The sequence below is a fragment of the Schistocerca nitens genome, chromosome 5 (genome assembly GCF_023898315.1).
Source record: "Schistocerca nitens isolate TAMUIC-IGC-003100 chromosome 5, iqSchNite1.1, whole genome shotgun sequence".
Classification (NCBI taxonomy): Eukaryota; Metazoa; Arthropoda; class Insecta; order Orthoptera; family Acrididae; genus Schistocerca; species Schistocerca nitens.
The window spans coordinates 614,679,822-614,704,795 of NC_064618.1; the positions used below are offsets into that span (position 1 = coordinate 614,679,822).

Here is a 24,974-nt window from a genome sequence, read left to right on the forward strand (position 1 = left end):
GTAACATAGGCTGTAGAAAGTACTTTTCATCTTTTTCTTGAATAGGCAGAAAAATTATTTATTGACTTTCTGAAAAACCAGACTTCCTGCTAATGTTGTGAACCTGTGGTGCAATTGTCTCTTGACTGCAGTCTCCGGATTGCAATATAGAAGTCTAAATGTGTGACAGAGAGGTGGCGCAGTGGTTAGTACACTAGACTCTCATCCGGGAGGACGATGGTTCAAACCCATGTCTGGCCATCCTGATTTAGATTTTCCATGATTTCCCTAAATCGCTCCAGGCAAATGCCGGGATGGTTCCTTTGAAAGGGTGCGGTCGATTTCCTTCCCTGTCCTTCCCTAATCCGATGAGACTGATGACCTCTGTCTGGTCTCCTCCACCAAACAACCCAATCTAAATGTGCGATCCATTTAAAATGTAACATTTTTGGAAAGACGTGATCCTATTACCACATTCTGTGAACAAGGATGAAATCACTCGTCCCATACTAATGTACACCTATTGGATATCTATGTTGTCTTACTAGTCCATATAGTTATCAGTAAATGTTATGCCGTTAAGCACAGTCAAAAATTTGTGATTTGAATCTGTGTAATTTTCAGCATGAAGACTAATTTTGTGCAGCTCTGACACACTGTCTTGTACAAACCTCTTCAGCTATCATTCACTATGCACCACAGTGAATCCTATAATGCCCCATTTACAGAGTGGGACTTCCTCAGTGCCCTAGCACGTTGCCCCGACACAGCTCCTGGGCCAGATCAGATCCACGATCAGATGATTAAACACCTCTCATCTGACTAAAAGCATCATCTCCTCGCCATCTTCAACTGGATCTGGTGCGATGGCATCTTTCCATCGTAATGGCGGGAGGGCTCCATCATTCCAGTGCTCAAACTCTGTCACAACCCGCTTGATGTGGACAGCTACTGGCCCATCAGCTGCTGGAACATAGCGTGTCTGCGATTGGGTTGGGTTCTGGAATGATATGGCCCATTGGTTCCAAGTCAATGTGGCTTCCGCCATGGTTGCTCTACCACTGATAATCTTATGTCCATTGAGTCTGCCATCCAAACAGCAAATTCCAGATGCCAACATCTGGTTGCCGTTTTCTTTGATTCACTAAAAGCGTATGACAAGACCTGGTGACATCATATCCTTGCCACATTATACGAGTGGGGTCTCAGAGGCCCACTCCAGATTTTTGTCCAACATTTCTTGTTGCTTCGTACTTCCCATGTCCAAGTTGGTATCTCTGTTCCCCCCCCCCCCCCCCCCCCCCCACCCCATATCCAGGAGAATGCGGTCCTGTAGTGCTCTGTATTGAGTGTCTCTCTATTTTTAGTGGCTGTTAATGGTCTTCTAGCAGCAGCTTTAGGGCCGTCCGTCTCACCTTCTCTGTATGGCAGACAACTTCTGCATTTTTACTCCTTCAGCAGTACTGGTGTTGCTGAGACTCATACAGGGAGCCATCCACAAGGTGCAGTTGTGGGCTCTAGCCCTCAGTTTCCAGTTTTCGGCTGCAAAGTCGTGTGTTACGCGCTTCTGTCGGCATCGTACCGTTCATCCAGAACCAGAACTTTACCTTAATGACGATCCACTCACTGTTGTGGAGACATACTGATTCTTAGGACTGGTTTTTGACACCCAATTGACATGGATTCCACACCTTTGTCAGCTTAAGCGGAAGTGCTGGCAGCACCTCAGTGCCCTCTGTTGCCTGATCTACACCAACTGGGGTGCAGATCACTCTGAGCTGCTGCAGCTCTAGAGCCCTTGTTCAATCCCGCCTTGAATATGGGAGTCTGGTTTATGGTTTGGCAGTACCCTCAGTGTTGCATTTACTCGATCCAGTGCACCACTGTGGCATTCGCCATGCGACAGAAGCTTTCAGTAAGAGTCTGGTGACCAGTGTGCTTGTGGAGGCCGGAGTCCCTCCATTGCAGGTTAGGCATGCACAACTGCTGGCCAGTTACATTGCACACGTTCGTGGTGCTCCTGTGCATCCAAATTAGTCTCCTTTCCCACCCTTGGCTGTTCATCTCCCACATCGGCGACCCACGTCAGGGCTTCCAATTGCAGTTTGTGTCCGATTCCTTCTTTCTGAACTGGAGTCCTTGCCTTTACCACCTATACTTGGTGTCCATTCATGTACACCTCCATGGTGTACACCGAGGCCGCGGCTTTGCCTGGACCTTTCACATGGCCCTAAGGACCCGGTTAACCCTGCAGCTCTCCACTGCCACTTCCTCTAGATTCTTCAGTGTACCAAGGCCATGAGATGGTTTACACTGATGGCTGATGATCACCTCGGATTAGTGTATGTCCATGTAGGACATATTGAACAGCATTCTTTACCCGATGGCTGCAGTGTTTTCACTGCTGAGCTGGTGGCTAAATCCCGTGCTCTTGGGCACATCTGTTCATGCACTGGGGAGTCATTTCTTCTGTGGACGGACTCCTTGAGTAGCCTGCAGACTATTGACCAGTGCTAATCTCGTCATCCTTTAGTAGCGACCATCCAGGAGTCCATCTATGCCCTAGAACAGTCCAGTTGTTGAGTGGTGTTTGTGAGACCCAGGTCATGTTGGTATCCCAGGAAATGAACTTGCCAACAGGCTACACGGAAACTGCTGATGGAGATTGGCTTCTCTGCAACTGACCTGTGTTCAGTACTAAACTGCAAGGTTTTGTGGTTTTGGGAGACGAAATGTCATAATCTCGGTACACACAACAAACTGCATGCCATTAAGGAGACAATGAATGTATGGAAGACCTCCATGCAGGCCTCCTGCCAGGAATCTGTGGGTTCTGTGTCTGCTTCGCATTGGCCATGTTTGGGTGACACAGAGCTACCTCCTGTGCTCGGATGACTCGCCTCAGTGTTGGTGCGGCGCCCGGCTGACAGTGGCTTGTATCTTGATCTGTCCTTCTTTGGCTGTCCAGGGATTTACTTTTGTTACTGGACTTGTTGCCATTTATTTCAGCTGACAACGCCTCATCGGCTAATTTAGTTTTATGTTTTGTACTTGAGAGTGGGTTTTATCATTCTATATCAGTTTTAGCGCATGTCCTTTGTCCCTTTGTCTCCTCCATTCTTAATGCTTTTAGGGTGGATGTTTTAATGTGTCGCTGGGTGGCTGGCTTTTCCTTTTATTCTTGTGGTCAGCCAGCCGTGGTCATCTGCTCTTTTGTTTTTATCCCTTCTACCTGTTTCTTGCTTCTCCCTGTGGTTCTCTTTTCCTGTTTTGTCTACAGTAGTGTTGGTTGCCCTTCTGTCATTCCTCTGGTTCTTCCTTTCCCCTGTTATTGTGCTGTATATGTCCTTTCTTTCCTTCTTTCTCTTGTGGAATTTTACTGGGAACAAGGGACCGATGACCTCGCGTCCCCCCCCCCCCCCCTCCCTCCACACACACACACACACACACACACACACACACACACACACACACACACACACACACACTCACACACTCACACTAGCTCTTTTAAACCAACAAACAAACCTCTTCAGCTATGCATTACTGTTAGCAGAGTACATCCAATTGAATCTGCTTCCAATAGTCAGAACTTGAACCGTCACTACACATTTTACCTCTCGGGCTTCCCTTCATTTCCAAAGTGACAGTTCCTTGATGCATCAGGTTGTGTTGTATCAACTTCTTTGGCCAAGCTTTCCATTTCTCATTTATTCATGCCTACTTTACTGTTTAGCACTTTGTCATAGCTTCTTGAGTGGCTTAATTTAGGAATGAACATAACATATCACTGAGCCTCTAACCTCCAGCCTCAAACATTCTATAGTACTTTTGTTTCGCAATTTTTCCTGATTAGTGCCTTCCTGAAGTTTTTCCTGTACCCTTCAGGTGCATTTCATTAATCAAAGTAGCATCTGTACTCCAAAACAGTAGCTACCAGTCATTTGTTATCCAGGTAAAGAATACTGTAGACTACTGTTGGCTGTTGTAAAATGTTTAGTGACTGGAAGTGTAACAAGCCAGCTGTACACATTGTCACAGTTTCATGCAAGTCTTGTATTGGATAAGGAAATCTCTACATGTGTTGACCAAAGGTAACAGGCCCTGCATGATGTCTGTTCATTATAGATGTTGTTGTAGACAGGTGCATATTATACCAGTTTCACAAATGTTAATAAAGTGTGCTCCTATGTCTTCATTTATTTAAGAAAAAAAGGTATTTGAGGTAGGAAAATTGCATATGAAAGAAAATTAAAATTTTTTGTAAAGAACGCATTCCATAAAATAAATGCTAACTGAAAAATTGATACATTGAATATTATGAACTTTATTGGCAACATTGTACTATGTGAGCCATTCTGTGAGAAGTTTTTTTTTTTGAAGCAGGTGATAAATAAAAAATACACAATGCACATATATTAGTGTGAATTTCAGAATACAATAAATTCAGCTCTGCCTCCTTCCTCCTTTTCACTTCATACAAATTCCCACCTACCATGATCAGTTAACATAGCAATTACACAGAATATATGCATTAATGATCCATTTTTATACTTCACAGGTACAGGGACATAGACCAAAGTGGTGACATGCCGCCATCACTCGCATACTTAATTGAAAGGTTTTCATCATCGCTGGAACGAGACATGATTTCGTATCTAGTGCTGAGGGTTCAGTTTCCTCTTGATTGGAGGTCATTTTTCACAATTGTTGATGGGATGAATAAAGTAAGTTTCAGAACTTTAATTATAGTAAAAAGCTATAGTCGCCAAAATCGGGTTACAAACGTTAGTAATGTGTGTCTCACATTGGTATTGAACTGTAGCCTTCATCAGAGCAGCAGTTAGAGGGCAGCATTTTGTGATCTTTGTATGCTAGTCTAGATTCATAACTTTTATTTCATATTGTGTCCATTATGTCTATATTTGATTTTCTATGAAAATTCTTCATAATTGTAAGTTCTAGTGACTAAATAGAAAGATTACCTTTTAACAAATTAGATAACAGGACATCTGGAACACAATTCAAGTGAACTGCACAGTTTTCAATGGAAAACACATTGTATTTTTAGCTTTTCTAGCTTGCATTATACTTTAGTGATACCAACAAAATATGGTACAAAATCATGTGATTCAAATTAGAATGAGAGATAAAGGCAAGAGGCAGAACAAAGAGAAAACATAAAAAAGATAAAAGGTGAAGGAAGTAAAATGCAGACAGATGTAAGGAACCTCTGTTTAGTCAAAAATAAAGGGAGAAGAAATTAGACATCCAGATTGCCAGTAAGAAAGAAATAGACTTGATCAACAGACTATTCTAATTGGTTTCTTATTTTCAGAGACATAATGTGTGGATAGTACGTATCTTCAGGAGGTAAAATTCCAATACTGTCGTGTGCATTTAAAATCCAGATAAGTGGAAGTAGGAGCTGCACAACAAAGGTCTCATGCTCACTTCATTCAGCATAGTCTGTATAACTTTGGGCAGGGGGGTTACCTTCATCGTATTAGATGTTATTGAATTTAGCATATGTTAAAATCCAGGAGTAAGGAAGAGACATCTATTATTATTATTATTATTTTTTTCTCCAAAAAAATTCGTGCCTCGAGATAAAGGCCTCCAAACATGACACTGCGAACACCATTTTGAAGATGGGAATTAAAAAAAGTTTTTTAAAATGCTGTATTTCTGTAAAAGTTGTAGATATTTTGCTAGTTTTGTGATTTGAAAGATAATTGCTTTATGATTAGAATGGTATTCTCTGTTTGGACATGTCACTTCTTTTACTGCTGCCTTGTAAATTTCTTATAATTTACTGAAATTTTTTTTTCAAAGATGCCAATCCAGAAACGTTAAGACTTTTTATCTGTTGATTAGTACCATGTAGTACTATATCCTCTGTTAAGGAGAGCTTCCACTTTGAAGTTGGACAAGTTTTATTTTAAATTATTTTTTAACTTTCAGGGGTAATGTATGTCTTAAATGAAGTTGTTTCTTTCTAATTCCTTTGTTACAATGTTTATTTCTATTCTCTTTGTTGCAGTTTTCTTTTCACTTTCATTATTGCAGATATTTTATAGACTTTGTTGTAGTTTCTTGTCAGTTTCTTTGTTGTGGTTGTTCATTGCAGGTTTCTGTATTGTAGTTGTTCAGTGCTAATTCGTTTACTGAAGAGACTTCTATGAAATCTGAGACCTTACAGTGAGTTCTGTGTTCTTGTGAGGAATTTGCTAGTTGACACAGTTGCAGTGTGTTTTGTGAAAAGGACTGTTTGTAATGTCTTCTGACTGGGGCCAAAGGAGTGTGAAGTGGCTGACTATTTGCATATCCATAACAGTGATATATAAGACAAACAAAAGACTTGTTCAGTTGGGAATAAGTGATCTCATTTGAAGACTGTTTCAAAGTTAAGATGTTTCCAGTGATGACTTTTTGTGTTCTAAATGTTTTGACAGAATAACAACAGATAGTATCTGGACAAGGTGAAGCCTTCCATAGTGCAGATTTTGCATCGATAGAGGAATTCAATACACTGACTCAGTCACCTACAGAGGTAGGTGTTAGTTCTGTTAAGAAACTGTGGTCAGTGAAGTAGAGTTATAAGCTCTATGCATCAGGAAATTGCAGAGAAATTACTAAAGCTATGGATAAATAAACTACAGCAAAACTGACCACACTCTTGAACGTAGAAATTCCACCTTCAGAAGAAAATGAACTAAAGCACTCCTGCACCTCTTGACAGAAATTTATCACAAATATCAATTCAGTTGTTGAATATTGTGCATCCTACAGTGAAAAGGTGCAAGTTTTAACTATTATTCCAGAGAAATTTTCAAAGAAAACAATTCTGAACCACGTTCACTCAGTATCGAAGTACATGGTAGACAAATCAAGAAATGTGAGATCTGTAAATGGAGTCTTTGGTAGACCAGAGCCCTGTTATGGTCATCCTGTAGAAGCAGCTAAAGTTCAAATAGAGCAGTCATTTTATCTGGAAGATAAGTGGGACTGTTGCCACCAGAGTGCCAACAAAAAATACACTATAACTGTAACAATTGAAGGTCAAAAAGTTGTGAAAGTGAAGAGGCACATAGCTCGCAGTATTAAAGAAACTGTTGCAATAATAAGAGCAACTATACAACTTTAAATATTGGAAGCTCAAAGTTTTATGCACTATGAGCTAAGTGGGTAGTTCCACACCCACCTAGAGATGTCTGTGTGTACTGTGCGAATTTTGAACTTTGTATGGTAACTTTGAAGAACTTACTGGAGCATGTGACACATGGCACCTTTGTTGGGTGTGTGTGAAGTCATTAGTAGTCTGTTATGTAAAGTGAGACTTGTTTGTTTTAAGAATGTGGTGACTGCCCTGGAAAGGGAGGACTGTCTTTACTGTCTTGGCCTGGAAGATGTAGCAGATAACTGCAGAAATTACATATGCGACAAGGGAGGAAAATAAACTGATTAAGAAAACTGTTGCCTTTGACAGTTTCATTGATGGACTTCGGAAGTGGCCAGTGAAAGCAGTAACACACCAGCATCTGAAGAAATTGCAACACCGCCACATTGCAGAAGTGAAAGGGTGTGTACAGGCTGAAGAACTATTTAGGGCTGCACTGTGATTTTATTGAGAACTGGTCTGTAATTCTCCCACAAGAAATACAAGGTTATTATTGGAGTAATGACCAGGTTTGTTTTTACAGGAGTGACATATTTTCAAAATAAGACCACAAGTGTTGCAGTTATAAATGATGACACAGGACATGACTCAGCACATGATTTGCTAACAATGCGCAAAATTCAACTGCAAACAGGGACAGAATAGATCATTATTTCAGATGGTGCTCCTAATCATTTTAAAAATCATTAGCAGCTGTTTGAATTAAGTTGCTTGCACCAATTGACTGGATGTACAGTGCTACTGGTCACGGGAAGGGACTTTGTGATGGTGTAAGAGGCCTGCTGAAGAGACACCAGTTAAGAGTTAAACAAAATTCTAGTGAACTTTATGCTACTACATGGAGCAGCTGCTGGATATAGGTTTCCAGCTGAAGGACAAAAACAATGCCATCAGTACTCACTTCCTGATCATAATGTTCTGAAGATTGTAAGTGCTCCAGTGCGTATTGGTTCAACACGAAGGCATCAATCTGTCAAAGGAAGAAACTGAAGCAATGTAACACCTTCTTAGTTCATTGACTGGCTAATTGCAGTAAAAAACAGTGCACAGAAGTTGTATAAATTGAAACCTTAGTCTTTGGACCTTTCACATTCATTTTGTAACCATTTAAAATACTTTAAAAACGTGTCTCTTGTCTTTCAAAACATAAAATTATGTTAAATAGGGCTAGGGTTTGATTTTTTATGAGCCTGTTATGTGATAATGTGGTAATAAAACAGGTTTTATGTATGCAAAAATGTCAATTGTTTATAAAACTTGTTCAACGTAAAAGTGGAAGCTCTAGTTTTCAGGGAATGTAGACCTATAGGGTACTAATCAATAGTAAAAATCAAAGTTCAGAACACTATAGTAAAAGAACTTTGACAGATAAATCCAAATGGAGGATGTCTTTGTAATCATAAAACAATTATCTTGCAAATAAAAAAAATCCCAACAAAATATCTAACACTGTTCCAGAGATACAGCATTTTACAATTTTTTCCAAAATTTGCATCTTCAAAATGGTATGCACAGTGTCATCTTTGGAGAGCTGTATCTTGGAGCACAATTTTTTTAAAATAAGTGTTCCTTACAAGGGAACCGCCCCATCGCACTCCCCTCAGATTTAGTTATAAGTTGGCACAGTGGTTAGGCCTTGAAAAACTGAACACAGATCAATCGAGAAAACAGGAAGAAGTTGTGTGGAACTATGAAAAAAATAAGCAAAATATACAAACTGAGTAGTCCATGTGCAAGATAGGCAACATAAAGGATAGTGTGACCTCACGAGCGCCGTGGTCCCATGGTTAGCTTGAGCAGCTGCGGAACGAGAGGTCCTTGTTTAAAGTCTTCCCTAGAGTGAAAAGTTTAATTTTTTATTTTCAGACAATTATTATCCGTCCGTCCGTCCGATGCGAGGTAACTACGCCGTAGTATGGGGACGCTACACCTAAACAAACATCGAAACAAAACATATGTTTTGACAGAGCACAGGGAAAACTGTGCGACTGTGAAACTGTTGCATTCATATGTTGCAGTTTATGTGACAAACTCTTATGTTTTCATTACTTTTTTGCGAGTGATTATCACATCCACAACAAAACCTAAATCGGACAAGGTAGAAGAGTCTTTTTACCCATTCGCCAAGTGTAAAGGTTAGGTGGGTCGACAACATATTCCTTTCATGTGACGCACATGCCGTCACCAGTGTCGTATAGACGTGTTTTCCTGTGGAGAAATCGATTGACCTATGACATTGCGATCAAATGTTTTCGGTTCCTATTGGAGAGTCTCATCCTTTCGTCTACTAATTGCACTGTTTTGCGGTGCGGTCGCAAAACACACTAAACTTATTACAGTGAACAGAGACATCAATGAACGAACGGACAGATCATAACTTTGCGAAAATAAAGAAATTAAAATTTTCACGCGAGGGAAGACTTGAACCAAGGACCTCTCGTTCCGCAGCTGCTCACGGTGACCACGGGACCACGGCGCTCCTAAGCTCACATGATCCTTGATGTTACGTATCTTGGGCTTGGACTACTCAGTTTGTATGTTTTGCTTATTTTTTTCATAGTTCCACACAACTTCTTCCTGTTTTCTCGATTGATCTGTGTTCAGTTTTTCAAGGCCTATCCACTGTGCCAACTTATAACTAAATCTGAGGGGGGGGTGCGATGGGGAGGTTCCCTTGTTAGTCCTTCGTTTCAACATATGCTACATTCGGTAACATACGAGACTATGAAGGTAAGGTTTTCTCTTAACCTGCCTGAATTGATATGGACTTCACCATTCATATTATTAACTTATAGTGTGCTGCAGGTGGAAAAATGTCTGCAACTTACCTTATAATTGAAATACATGGCTGTAGCTCTATCATAAGTTGCACTGAAAAGTGCACTTTTTTAATTTCTGATGGCCACTACTGTTGGATGTGTGTGTTCATTTTCAAACCATCTGTATTGTACATGTGATAATAGGAGACAGCCGATGTACAAAAACTGCCCCTGCAGTAATGATCAAAGTGGCACTATGGGATAGTTTTTGATTGTAGACTGTCACCTGTATTTATTACACTTACGATATGGATGGTTTAAAAATACACACAGGTTTCCGAAACTAGGCACCACTGTGAAAAAAAGGATTCTTTTCAGTGGAACTTAAGACGGGGCTACAACATTTATTTCAAATTTGTGTGTATAGATAGTTCATCCATTCTGGGAATCGAGAATCTTTATGGTTTTTGCCTTTCCCCGAAATTGGTATGGGAAACACATACAGATGGACAACAAAATGACCCTATAAGTGTTCAGTTTTTACTGAGAGAGATATTAAACCCTAAAAATAAAGAAGAAATCTTATTTTCTTCCTCAGGGAGGAAAGAAGGGTCAGTTGGGAAGGTCAGAAAGGAGGGTCAGGTTATTCAGACTCCAGGATGTGTGGAACCAACTTACTTTAAGGGTGAGGGGAAACTTTCCAACTCCTAAATGTGTGTGTGTATGAACATTACTTGGCACATCATCTGCTATAAGCAAGTACATGTCAACCGCATTGCGTCTTCGTAATTTTAGTTTTCTCAAGGGAATAAACATTTCGATACAATCCCTAATTATTGTCTGTAAATTTAAGGGCCTCTGTTTTCCAGTTTGATGATGGTGGTGGTAGTGGTGGTGGTGGTGGTGATTCATGGGTAAATTAAGTAGATTCCTTCCCTTTTTAAATTATTGTGCATTAACGTAAAATGCTAGGTTTGTTAATGAAATGTAAAATATTGACTTCATAGGAGGTTGTTGTTGTTGTTGTTGTTGTTTTTTTTAATTTTTATTAGCCAATAGGTAAACCTTGACTGAAAATGTGGCAGTGGGTGCCAGCTGCTGCAGTAGCTTCTCTCCGTCCCCAAAAATTCTCCTGCTATGCAATCCCAAGTTCTTGGAACCCATAACATACATTGCATTTCTTGCTCCCCAAGAACTAGAGCAACATTCACAGTGCCACCTCAAAAAGCTCTTTACCCTGTTCACTTCCTACTCTCACCTTGAAGTACCACTGTCCACCTCCTTAAACAACCACCATGTCCCCACGTAGCTGACAAACCCTGTCTCTCAGATCTACTACATTTACCCAACCCACCAAAACTTTCTCCCACCACCACCACCACCACCACCACCACCACCACCACCCAGAATCCAGAACCTAAACAAACCCGATACAGTCATGTACCTTTCTTCCAGTAGCCTTAGCCCCACAGAAATATAGGTCTTTCTCAAAGACCTCACCTTCTACCCCACTCCCAAATTCAATCATGCAGGACTTTGTTAGAAACCTTCTATCCTCCTCCCAGTCCCTACAATGGACAATTTTTTTCACCACCAGTCCTACCAGTCAGATTCAACCAAAGACCAATGTTGAACCATGTCTAACTCAATTCACTCCTCCATCCAACCGTGATCCACCCCCACTGCCCACGAATCACCCCATTAACTTCCCAGAATTTCTTAGCCTCAAACCTTGTGTCACCATCATTCTCCAAATCCTACAACATGCAAACTAACCTTCCATCCAGAGAAATAAATGCAGTCCACCATTTAAAAACTGATCCCAACCTTGTAATCCTACCTGCAGACAAAGGCTCCACCACTGTTCTTTTGAACCACAAGGATTACCTGGTAGGACGACTCCACCAGCTGTCAAACATCCACCTACAAACCCTTGGCACAGTGACCCCATTCCAGAAATCCAGCAGGATCTCCACTCACTCTCAAATCCTCGCCTCTCCCCAGAGTCAGTCTCTGCTCACCCCTACCACTTCCCGCACTTCTACCTTCTACATGTTTCCTAAGTTCCATAAACCCAACCACGCAAGATACCCCATTGTGGCATTACTGTGCCCCCACTGAGAAAATCTCTGCATTCTTAGACAAACAGCTTCAAGCTACTACCCAGATCCTACCCTCCTATATAAAGGGCAACAACCATTTCCTCCACTGACTTCCCACAGTTCCTGTCCCTTTACCGCACAGTGCCTTGCTTGTTGCTGTTGATGCCATCTCCCTTTACACTAATGTCGTTAATGCCCATGGCATTGCTGCTATTGAACACTAGCCTTCCTAATGCCCAACGGATTCCAAACCAACCACCTCCTTCTTAGTCGCTATGACCAACTATATCTTCACCCACAATTACTTCAGGGTGTATACGCCTGGGAAATCTGGGAAAAACCTGAGTTTTTTAAATTCCGATAATTTTTCATTGTTTTAGTTTTTCATATAAATTTTTGTAATTTTGACTGGTAAGAACTGATACTGCAAGAAAGAATATAACTGTATCCTGCTACTGCAGAATGATACTGCAGCAGTAAAACAAGAGAAAAAAACTTAAATTGCAAAGGAAATGTGCCATTTACAACAACAAAACACAGTGCACACACAAACGTCTGCCAACAGAAAATATGTCAAAGGCTTTAGGACAAAGACAATGCAATACTTCATAACAACCAGCTATTAGCGATGAGTGTGATGTCACAACTTCACACTAGCATTTGCCAGTGGGCTCATGCAAGCCAGATGATACTCAGGAAAATTTTTCCTGGCATGCTCTGGCTATCATATTCACGCTTGGGCAGAGCCATCGGTGTTGTAGTGGGGAGGGGAAGGGAGGGGGGTAGTCTCCATGTGATCCATGTTTGTGATTTTGCTGCCCTCTTTGTTTACAGCTCTAACATCAAATGAAAAAAAAAAAAAAAACAGATTTCTAAGGCCGGGAACTATCACGTGAATTAAAATATTCACATAATTAGGGAAGGCTAAAATATGTTAATCAGTTTTCTGATTTTGTTATTGCAATGTTTTTGGCAGTCGAGCATGAATTGCCTTGCAGAACATGGAAGTTACTTTGTTGGTTTGCTAAAGAAAATTGGCTTTTACTAATCTCTTTTGTTGAGGCAGTCAAATTTGAAAAAGTGTTTAATTGCACAGTATTGGCTAGTTTCAACTGTTTGCTGAATTTCAATTACACATTTTGATATTCTGGCATGTATGGCATTATGCCAAGATAAAGAACCAAACATGAGCTAATACAGTACAGGACTCCAAGAAAATGTAAGTCCCGAAAACCACACTGAAAAGCTTATCATGTTGGGTCCTACTTGCTTGTGAATCTGAACATATGAATGTACACTTTAAGCTGAATTATGCATTTAAGTATGCTTCACAAAATTGCGATGCTCCTGCAGTATCCTCTGATGTCCTGTTTTTTTTATGGCATAGTGTACAATTTTAATGCTTTATATATTCAAACATAAGTGTTTCCTATGTTATTGTAGCTGTGCACGCGCAGTGACGCTCGTTTTCTGGCGTGCACTGGCAATGGTTGAAACAAATTTATTTCTGACATGTTGCAGGAAAATTTTGTGAATGGTGGTTTGAAAAGCATTACTTTAAACGTAAACTTCCTTTCATGCAAGATGAATAAAGTTGTGTGAGCATGAGCGATGAATTTCTTAAATCGCAGAGCATTTGATTTTCATTTACAATTTAGTACTTACAGAACCAGCCACTTACAAGAATTTTGAGCCCAGAAGACCATACATTTATGTCAGTACTTAAATTTTACTGCCACTTTTGTGTGATCTATCTTTAAGTGTAACAGATGCAAAAAAAATGTGAAAGAATAACTTCGCTTGTAGCTACACTATGTTTATTAATTTAAATCATTAACTTTTCCTATTTGTGCATTAAACTACTAAACAGTGGTGTTGCTGCTGGCTGACTACGTCCTGTGTTGTATGCTCTGAATATCTGCTGTCATCGCCTGGCGAGATGGCATGACATCAGCTGTGGTGGACTTACAAAAGCACATCGCAATCTTTGTTTCAATGCTTCGGAAACTAACATGCTGTTTTTGGTGGAATTGAGTTTATATGTTCATAATACGAAAATATGCAGGGTACATGTTGCTGCACATAAACATCTTTCAAACTTTATTTTTTTTTTTGCCATTTTTCATTTTCTAAAGTGTTAATAAGAGTTTTACATTGCTGTATAAAACTTTGACCATTCAAAGGATTGATAAGTTTCCCAGTCCCAAGGGAAAGTATACAGTCACTTACCACCGAAAAAATGTATTTTCACTTGGGAAATCAGAATTTTTTTTTTTCCTTGTACGTGTACACACTGCGTACTTCTCCTTCGAAGACATTACCCACAAACAAATCCGAGGTATAGCTGTCGGCACTTGCATGGCACCATCCTATGCCAACCTATTCATGGGCCATCTTAGAGGCCTTCTTATACACCCAAAATGCTAAACCCCTCACCTGGTTCAGATTCACTGATGACTTAGTCACAATGTGGATCTGTGGATCAATAGTGAGGATACCGTATCCACATCCCTCCATAACCTCAACTACTTCTCCCCCCATTTGCTTGACCTGGTCCTATTCAGCCCAACGAGCCGCCATTCTATATGTTGACCTCCACCTCAAAGATGGCTACACCACCACCTCTGTCCATATCAAACATACAGTAACCACCAGCAATACCTCCACTGTGACAGCTGCCACCCATTCCATACCAAGAAGTTCCTTCTGTACAGCCTATCCACCTGTGGTTGTCACATCTGCAGTGATGAGTGGTCCTCCTTGAAATATACCGAGGATCTCATGGAAGCCTTCAGACGGTAATTATCCTCCTGACCTTGTACAAAAACAAATCTCTAGTGCCTTACCTTCAGAGTCATCAACCAACCCCAAAAGTACCACCGTCCAGCCACAGAGCAGCATTCCCCTCGTAACTCAGCATGACACATCCACTGAACCTACACAATATACTCGTCCATCTCGACACAACCCTGCTCCCAACCCCTTACCTCATGGCTCATATCCCTGTAATAGACGTAGATGGAAGACATGTCACATATATCCTACCAGCAACACCTACTCCAGTCCGGTCACGAACATCACCTATGCCATGAAAGTCGCCCCATCCTCATAGACAACGAGGACTACTACTGACCTGATGATATGACCACCTCTTGGCTGCTTCATGTCCATCCTGGACTCTCATCACACGATAATCCAGTGGAATTGCAGTGGAAATACAACTTGTTTTCTCTTGTTCTGCATTTTGACTTTCTCATCAAGAAATTCACTTCTGTGATAACCACTCCCTAATGTTTCGTGGTTATTGGGTGTTTGTCAGAACTGTGCCCGCCCAGAGATACCATCTGGAGGGGTCTGCGCTTTGATTCGCACTGACGCCATGACAGGATCCCTCTTCATACCAACCAGTAAGCAACAGTAGTAAGAGTGTGAACGACCCCAGCCATCACCATTTGCTATGTCTATCTCCATCCAGGAAGGCCACATCCTTACTTTGAACTGTGTTGTTGTTGTTGTTGTTGTTGTTGTTGTTGTTGTCTTCATTCCTGAGACTGGTTTGATGCAGCTCTCCGTGCTACTCTATCCTGTGCAAGCTTCATCATCTCCCAGTACCTACTGCAGCCTACATCCTTCTGAATCTGCTTAGTGTATTCATCTCTTGGTCTCCCTCTACGATTTTTACCCTCCACGCTGCCCTCCAATACTAAATTGGTGATCCCTCGATGTCTCGGAACATGTCCTACCAACCAATTCCTTCTCCTAGTCAAGTTGTGCCACACGCTCCTCTTCTCCCCAATTCTATTAAATACCTCCTCATTAGTTATGTGATCTACCCATCTAATCTTCAGCATTCTTCTGTAGCACCACATTTCAAAAGCTTCTATTCTCTTTTTGTCTAAACTATTTATCGTCCACATTTCACTTCCATACGTGGCTACACTCCATACAAATACTTTCAGAAATGACTTCCTGACACTTAAATCTATACTCGATATTAACAAATTTCTCTTCTTCCAAAACGCTTTCCTTGCCATTGTCAGTCTTCATTTTATATCCTCTCTACTTCGACCATCATTAGTTATTTTGCTCCCCAAATAGCAAAACTCCTTTACTGCTTTAAGTGTCTCATTTCCTAATCTAATTCCCTCAGCATCACCCAACTTAATTCGACTACATTCCATTATCCTCTTTTTGCTTTTGTTGATGTTCATCTTATACAGAACTGCCAACCTAAAATGGAAACTCTTGCCCTGTACCTTCCCTTTGGGGACTGCAATGCACACCACCCTCTGTTGGTGAGGGGAGTGCCACTTAGACAGGTAGGGGGGCTTCCAACTTACTACAGATGTTTTTTGTCCGTTCAATGACGGTTCTCCTACACACTTCAATGCCGCTCATGGCACATTCTCTGCCATCAATCTCATGATCTTCTCCCCTGCTCTCATGAATCCACTACACTGGTCACGCCATGATGATCTTTGACAGTGACCACTTTCCGGTGATTGTATAATTTGCCTGCCACCGCCAGGCAGACAGGCTCTCGCATTGGGTATTCTGCAGAACCAGTTGGCTATTATATAGGTCTGCTGTGTACCTCAACATCTCTCTTGGATTGCATTGATGTGGTCTTGTGAGATGTCACACTATTCTTAATGCTGCTGGCACTGCTATGCTCCTATTCACAGGTCCCCCTCACCATTGACTGGTGCTGTGATGGACCAAGGACATAGCAGTTGCTATCCAGGACCACTGATGAGTGCTGCAACAATGTAAAAGACAGCCTTCACGGACTAACCTTACCGCTTGTCTCCATGCTAAGGGTTGCAACCTTTCTAAGCAGAGTAAAAATGAATGCTGGGGCACTATGTTTACTCCCTGGGGATGTATGCTATCTCATTGCAGGTTTTGTCAAAGCTCTGTAGCCTTCTGGGCCACCAGCAACAATCAACTGTTCAGGATATTAGCCTACAGGGTGCTCTGCGTACTAATCCATTGGTCTTTGCAACAAAGCCTTGCAACATGCCTTGCGACAGTTGGTGTCCTCTTCCTGTCCTACATCATTTCTCTGGCAGAAACAAGGAGTTGCCCCCCTGCGGGTCTGGAGTTAGAATAGGCCCGAGGTATTCCTGTCTGTAATAAGAGGCAACTAAAAGGAGTTACACACGTTTCGGCCTTTGTGATGGTCCCGTGTTGGGTTTGACCTCAATCTTTCTAAATTTTCGCAGAGAGAGCCAATTGGGTAAGGGTGCCTTACATGGTGCATCGTGTCCATTGTGCATTGAGATCTGTAGTCCACTTTCTCATCGTTGCATTGCAGTCCTGCTAATTCTCCATCTGTTGGGTGAGGACATCTTCCTGGGTGTGTTTGCCACCATGCACTATCACTTTCTGCACCAATGATGACAATGGGGTTCTTAGCACCTTATACCCAACACGGTAGCCAGTCCGTTGTGGTGGTGCCACCATGTACCCTGTTGCTTGTAGCCCCCTGACAACACAGGGATCACTCTGCTGATGTCACCACTGTTAACTCCCCATATATGCCATGGAGTAGATGTCCATCGCCCTGGGCAATGGCCATCCTGCCAGGTGGCCCTTGCTGAGGCTGGGTGGTGTCCATGGGAAGGGCTCCTGGTCGTAGTGGGTGGCATCAGGGTGGATGACAGACCACGAAGCGAGCACGGGACCCCGAGCTAATGTGGCCCTCCTTCCTTTGTGGGCTGCATACCTTCCTTTTCCGCATCCTTCCCTATCCCCCATCCTTCCCTATCCCCCATCTTCGCCCCCCCCTCCCCTCACCTCTGGCTCTTTCCTTCCCTTTCTCCCCTTCTGGGAGTATGGTTTGTGCCTACGTCCGGAGACGGACACTCGTAAATGTAACGCATTCTTCGCGTTCTCTGCTTGTATGTCTTCATCCTTCCTTTGTCCTTCTCTTTTCCTTACCTCTTCTCTTTACCGTTTTCTCCGCTGCGGCGTTTGAGACCTCTCTTCTTTCCTTTCCCTTTCTTTGTTTTTCCCTTTCTCTTTCTTCCTCCCTGTGCGTGTCTGAAGGCCGACCCACGCATTTTCGTGCGTAGCCGGTGACGGGGTAACGCGTAATTCCCCGTCCCGGGTAGACAGGTGGGACACGTACGTACCCCCTGGTAACGGCCAGGCCCAGGGAGGGGTGATTACCCGAGCTGATACCTTCCGATAGTGCCGATTGGTCCCTCCGTCCGTTTGTCGGGAGGTGTGACCTGAGGTGTGAACAATCACCTAAGGCGGGAGTGCCCTCAGAGAGGGCCCCCACAAGGGAGGAGCGCGCCATCGGAGACGCCGGTAATCGTGGGTGATTCTTCCGCAATGGTTTCCTCATCTTCCACTATGTCTGCTCACAAGCGTAAGTTCACAGAGTCTCAGCCACAGACAGTTCTTCCATCGTTGCCACAGTTCCTTGTTTCTCGGTCTGACGAAGGTCACGACTTCTCCACGGTCAACCCTTTCATTATTCAGAAAGGTGTCGACGCAATTGCAGGTCCTGTAAAGTCTTGTTCCCGATTATGGAATGGCACTTTGTTGTTAGAAACAGTCAGTGCCCTCCAGCCACAAAAATTGCTGCGTACTTCACTGCTCCACACCTTCCATGTCCGGGTTGAAGCACACCGCACTATAAATTCCTCACGTGGAGTCGTTTATACACACTCCCTTGTCTGACGAAGAAATTCAGCACTACCTGTCTGACCAGGGTGTAACGGCTGTTCATAGAGTTATGAAAAGGGTTGACATGAACATCATTCCAACCTGCACTGTCTTCTTGACATTCGACAAAGTTAAACTCCCATTGAAAATCAAAGCAGGCTATGAGATAATTTCCGTTCGCTCTTACGTCCCAAACCCTACGCGTTGCTATCGGAGTCAGTGGTTCAATCACACCAGCCAGTCCTGTTCCAATCCGGCCAAATGTGTTACGTGTGGCAAGGATGCCCATGAGGGTGCTTGTCCACCTCCATCCCCTCTTTGCATCAACTGTATTGGGTGACCACGCTGCTTCCTCTCGAGATTGCCCTATTTTTAAAGACTAAAAGCTCATTCAGGAAATCAGAGTGAAGGAAAAGGTGTCGACCTTTGCTGCTCGAAAATTATTCGCCAGTCGACAGCCCACCGTGCCTCAGACAGGAAAATACAGCACTGTCCTTGCTTCTCCTTGGCCAACAAAGGAGGTGGCCATGCAGACTTGTGACCTCACCTTTAGTGCCACGGTAGTCAGATCGGCCAGCGCAAAGATCGCCCGTTCAACCTCACCACTTTCGCCTGCCCACTCTATGGCTCACCCTTCATCGGGTTCTGCTAAATCTCGAGCCCAAAAGTCGGACACCAAGACTTCGGAAAAAGAGCATACTCGTGAAGTTTTTTTACATACCCCAACTTCACAACCATCGGTTCCTCCTTCATCTAAACATCATATTTCCAAGAAGGCTAATAAGAAACCCAGTTCATCTCCTTCTCCGCCAAGGCGTGTCTCATCTACAGAACCATCTGGCAGAAATCACCCTCGGCCGTCTTCTGTGTCGCCGAGGCGCACTGCTGACGGCCGATCAACCGGCCGATCGCTGGTGGCAGGAGCTGCTCCTGAACAGCCTATGGATCAGGATCTTCTGCCTTCGGCTGAATGCCATTCCATGCGGTCGGTCGCAAGCTCTGAGCAGTCGTTGAGTTGACGGCAACCTTGGTCACATTCCTCCATTTTCTGTTCACCCTATGTTCATTATCCATTGGAATATCCGCGGCATTAGAGCCAATCGGGATGAATTGTCGATCCTCTTAAGATACTACTCGCCGGTCATCTTCTGTCTTCAGGAAACAAAGCTGCGTCCCCATGACCGCTTTGTTCTCCCCCATTTTCAGTCCGTCCGATTTGATCTCCCCACTGTTGAAGGCACTGCAGCCCGTGGAGGACTCGTGATTCTTCTCCATGATACTCTCCATTATCACCCAATCCCCTTACACACTTCCTTCCAAGCTGTCGCTGTCCGTCTTTCCCTTTCTGGATATACCTTTTCTCTTTGTACTGTATACATTCCATCGTCCACACCAATGGCAGGAGCTGATCTCCTTCATCTTCTTGGTCAGCTTCCACTCCCCTATTTGCTGGTTGGGGACTTAAATGCCCACCACCCGCTTTGGGGATCTCCACATCCTTGTCCACGTGGCTCACTATTGCTAGATGTCTTCCACCAAGCGGATCTAGTTTGCCTCAACACTGGGGTCCCTACATTTGTCTGCCTCCATGACAAATTTCTCTCATTTGGACCTTTTGGTCTGTACTGTTCCGCTAGCTCGACACTTTGAATGGTTTGCCCTTGATGATACACACTCGAGTGACCACTTTCCATGTGTCCTTAGACTGCAGCCTCAACTGCCATATATGCGCCCGCAACGCTGGAAGTTTGCCCAAGCCGATTGGACACTTTTTTCGTCTCTAGCGACATTCGATGACAGTCACTTTCCTAGCGTCGACGATGAGGTCACACATATTACAGACGTTATTCTTACAGTTGCAGAACGTTCAATACCACGCACCTCCGAATTGCCCTGGCGCCCCCCAGTTCCTTGGTGGAACGAGGCATGCCGTGACGCAATACGTGAGCGGCGACGTGCTCTTCACGTTTTCCGCCACCATCCTACTTTGGCCAACTGTATCCGCTATAAGCAGTTCTGTGCACGATGCCGTCGCGTCATCCGCGATAGCAAGAAGGCAAGCTGGAAATTCTTTATTAGCTCATTTAACACCTTCACACCCTCCTCGGAAGTTTGGAGTCGGATTAGACGGTTATCAGGCGTGCCTAGTTTCTCCCCGGTCTCTGGGCTCACTGTCGTGCGTGATACATTAGTGTACCCGGTCGCAATTTCTAACTCATTGGGTCGACACTTTGCTGGGATTTCGAGCTCTTCAAATTACCCGCCAGCGTTTCTCCCGAAGAAACGTACAGCGGAAGTGCAACCTCTTGCTTTCTCCTCTCAAAATCGCGAAAGCTATAATACAGTTATCTCCATGCGGGAACTCCAACATGCACTCTCTTCTTCTTGCTACCCATAGTCTGCGGTACCTCCTTCGCCTTTATAATCTAATGTGGACCGACAGTACTTCTCCCAGATGATGGCGGGAAGCTATCGTCGTTCCTGTTCCAAAACCTGGAAAGGACAAACATCTCCCCTCTAGCTATTTCCCCATTTCTCTCACGAGTAGTGTATGTAAGGTTTTGGAGCGTATGGTGAATTGCCGTTCAGCTTGGTGGCTGGAGTCCCGCAGTCTTCTAGCACCTGCCCAATGCGGTTTCCGAAAGCATCGTTCTGCAGTTGACCATCTTGTTGCTCTCTCTCCACTTATATCGTGAACAATTTTCTCCGGAAACGCCAAACAGTAGCAATATTTTTTGATCTGGAGAGAGCATATGATACCTGTTGGAGGATAGGCATCCTCCGCACACTGTTCTCTTGGGGCTTTGGAGGTCGGCTGCCCCTTTTTCTTCGCAAATTTATGGCAGAGCGCACATTTAGAGTGCGGGTGAACACTACTCTCTTCCGTACTTTATCCCAAGAAAACGGGGTACCCCAGGGCTCCGTGCTGTGTTGTACTGTTCGCCATTGCCATAAATCCAATTATGGATTGTCTCCTTCCTGATGTCTCGGGCTCCCTCTTTGTGGACGATTTTGCGATCTACTACAGCTCTCAACGGACCAGCCTTCTTGAACGACGTCTTCAAGGATGTCTCGATCGCCTCCACTCTTGGAGCATCGAAACCCGCTTCCGTTTTTCTCCCAGTAAGACCGTTTGTGTTAATTTTTGGCGACGTAATGAGTTTCTTCCACCCTCCTTACATCTAGGACCTGTCAACCTTCCGTTTTCGGACGTCGCTAAATTCTTGGGTCTTATGTTTGACAGAAAACTGTGCTGGTCCTCCCAGATTTCCTATCTTTCGGTTCGCTGTCTGCGATCCCTCAACACCCTCCGTGTCCTGAATGGTACCTCCTGGGGAGCGGACCGAGTGGTCCTTCTCCGCCTCTATCGCGCCTTAGTGCACTCGAAATTGGACTATGGAAGCATAGTCTACTCCTGCTCGGCCGTATATTCTTCGGCGTCTCAACTCTATTCACCACCGTGGATTACGTTTAGTGTCTGGAGCTTTTTACACCAGCCCTGTGGAAAGCCTTTATGCTGAGACTGCTGAACCTCTGCTGTCCAATCGGCGAGCAGTCCTTCTGAGTCATTATGCTAGCCACCTGTCTTCCATGCCTGCTAATCCAGCCCATGACATTTTTTTCGACGCCTCCTTGGATGTAGGGTATGCAGGCCGCCCTTCCTCCCCACTACCACCGGGAGTCCGCTTCCGTCACCTGCTCCATTCTCTTTCCTTCAGCTTTCCTAAAACCTTCTTGACAACTTGGGGTACAGCACCGCCTTGGCTTTGGCCTTCCTTCCTTTCCGGGCTGCATACCTTCCCTTTCCGCATCCTTCCCCATCCCCCATCTTCGCCCCCCCCCCCCCCCCTCACCTCTGGCTCTTTCCTTCCTTTTCTCCCCCTCTGGGGGAATGGTTTGTGCCTACGTCCGGAGACGGACGCTTGTAAATGTACCACATTCTTCGCCTTCCTTACTTGTAAGTCTTCGTTCTTCCTTTGTCCTTCTCTTTTCCTTACCTCTTCTCTCTACCCTTTTCTCCGCTGCGGCGTTTGAGACCTCTTTTTTCCTTTCCCTTTCCCTTTCTCTTTCTTCCTCCCTGTGCGTGTCTGAAGGCCGACCCACGCACTTCCATGCGTAGCCGGTGACGGGGTAACGCGTAATTCCCCGCCCCGGGTAGACAGGTAGGACACGTACGTACCCCCTGGTAACGGCCAGGCCCAGGGAGGGGTGATTACCCGAGCTGATACCTTCCGAAAGTGCCGATTGGTCCCTCCGTCCGTTTGTCGGGAGGTGTGACCTGAGGTGTGAACAATCACCTAAGGCGGGAGTGCCCTCAGAGAGGGCCCCCACAAGGGAGGAGCGCGCCATCGGAGACGCCGGTAATCATGGGGGATTCTTCCGCAATGGTTTCCTCACCTTCCACTATGTCTGCTCACAAACGTAAGTTCACTGAGTCTCAACCACAGTCAGTTCTTCCATCGTTGCCACAGTTCCTTGTTGTTTCTCGGTCTGACGAAGGTCACGACTTCTCCACAGTCAACCCTTTCATTATTCAGAAAGGTGTCGACGCAATTGCTGGTCCTGTAAAGTCTTGTTCCAGATTACGGAATGGCACCCTGTTGTTAGAAACACACAGTGCCCTCCAGGCACAAAAATTGCTGCGTACCTCACTACTACACACTTTCCCTGTCCGGGTGGAACCGCACCGTACCTTAAATTCCTCGCGTGGAGTAGTTTATACACGCTCCCTCGATGGACTGTCTGACGAAGAAATTCAGCACTACCTGTCAGACCAGGGCGTAACGGCTGTTCATAGGGTTATGAAAAGGGTTGACACGAAGATCATTCCAACCCGCACTGTCTTTTTGACATTTGACAAAGTGCAACTCCCATCGAAAATCAAAGCAGGCTATGAGATAATTTCCGTTCGTCCTTACGTCCCAAACCCTACGCGTTGCTATCGGTGCCAGCGATTCAATCACACCAGCCAGTCCTGTTCTAATCCGGCCAAATGTGTTACGTGTGGCAGGGATGCCCATGAGGGTGCTTGTCCACCTCCATCCCCTCGCTGCATCAACTGTATGGGTGACCACGCTGCTTCCTCTAGAGATTGCCCAGTTTTTAAGGACGAAAAGCTCATCCAGGAAATAAGAGTAAAGGAAAAGGTGTCGACCTTTGCTGCTCGGAAATTATTCGCCAGTCGACAGCCCACCGTGCCTCAGACAGGCAAATACAGCACTGTCCTTGCTTCTCCTCGGCCAACAAAGGAGGCGGCCACGCAGACTTGCGACCTCACCTTTAGTGCCACGGTCGTCCGATCGGCCAGCGCAAAGATCGCCCGTTCAACTTCACCACTTTCGCCTGCCCACGCTTTGGCTCACCCTTCGTCGGGTTCTGCTAAATCTCGAGCCCAAAAGTCAGACACCAAGTCTTCGAAGAAAGAGCATACTCGTGAAGAGTTTTTACGTACGGCAACTTCACCACCATCGGTTCCTCCTTCCTCTAAACCTCATACTTCCAAGAAGGCTACAAAGAAACCCAGTTCCTCTCCTTCTCCGCCAAGGTGTGTCCCATCCACAGCGCCACCTGGCGGAAATCGCCCGCGGCCGTCTTCTGTGTCGCCGAGGCGCACTGCTGGTGGCCGGTCAACCGGCCGATCGCTGGTGGCAGGAGCTGCTCCTGACCAACCTATGGATCAGGATCTTCTGCCTTCGGCTGAATGCCATTCCATGCTGTCGGTCGCAAGCTCTGAGCAGTCGTTGAGTTGACAGCACCCTTGGTCACATTCTTCCATTTTCTGTTCACCCTATGTCCATTATCCACTGGAATATCCGCGGCATTCGAGCCAATCGGGATGAATTGTCGATCCTCTTACGATCCTACTCGCCGGTCATCTTCTGTCTTCAGGAAACAAAGCTACGTCCTAATGACCGCTTTGTTCTCCCTCATTTTCAGTCCGTCCGATATGACCTCCCCTCTGTGGAAGGCACTCCAGCCCATGGAGGACTCATGATTCTTCTCCATGATACTCTCCATTATCATCCAATCCTCTTAGACAGTTCCTTCCAAGCTGTCGCCGTCCGTCTTTCCCTTTCTGGATACACGTTCTCTCTTTGTACTGTATACATTCCATCATCCACACCGATGGCACGAGCTGATCTCCTTCATCTTCTTGGTCAGCTTCCACCCCCCTATTTGCTGGTTGGGGACTTCAATGCCCACCACCCGCTTTGGGGATCTCCACATCCTTGTCCACGTGGCTCCCTATTGCTAGACGTCTTCCACCAAGCGGAT

At 44.5% G+C, this 24,974-nt stretch overlaps 1 protein-coding gene across 1 annotated transcript in view; it reads left to right on the top strand.

Moving 5' to 3' along the window:
- LOC126259527 (uncharacterized) overlaps positions 1-24,974 on the top strand; it is a 62,900-nt gene that overhangs the window by 3,309 nt on the left and 34,617 nt on the right. Inside the window, exon 3 of the mRNA XM_049956392.1 lies at positions 4,541-4,706. Within this exon, the coding sequence (XP_049812349.1) occupies positions 4,541-4,706 (166 nt within the window). The remainder of the gene's footprint in view (positions 1-4,540; positions 4,707-24,974) is intronic.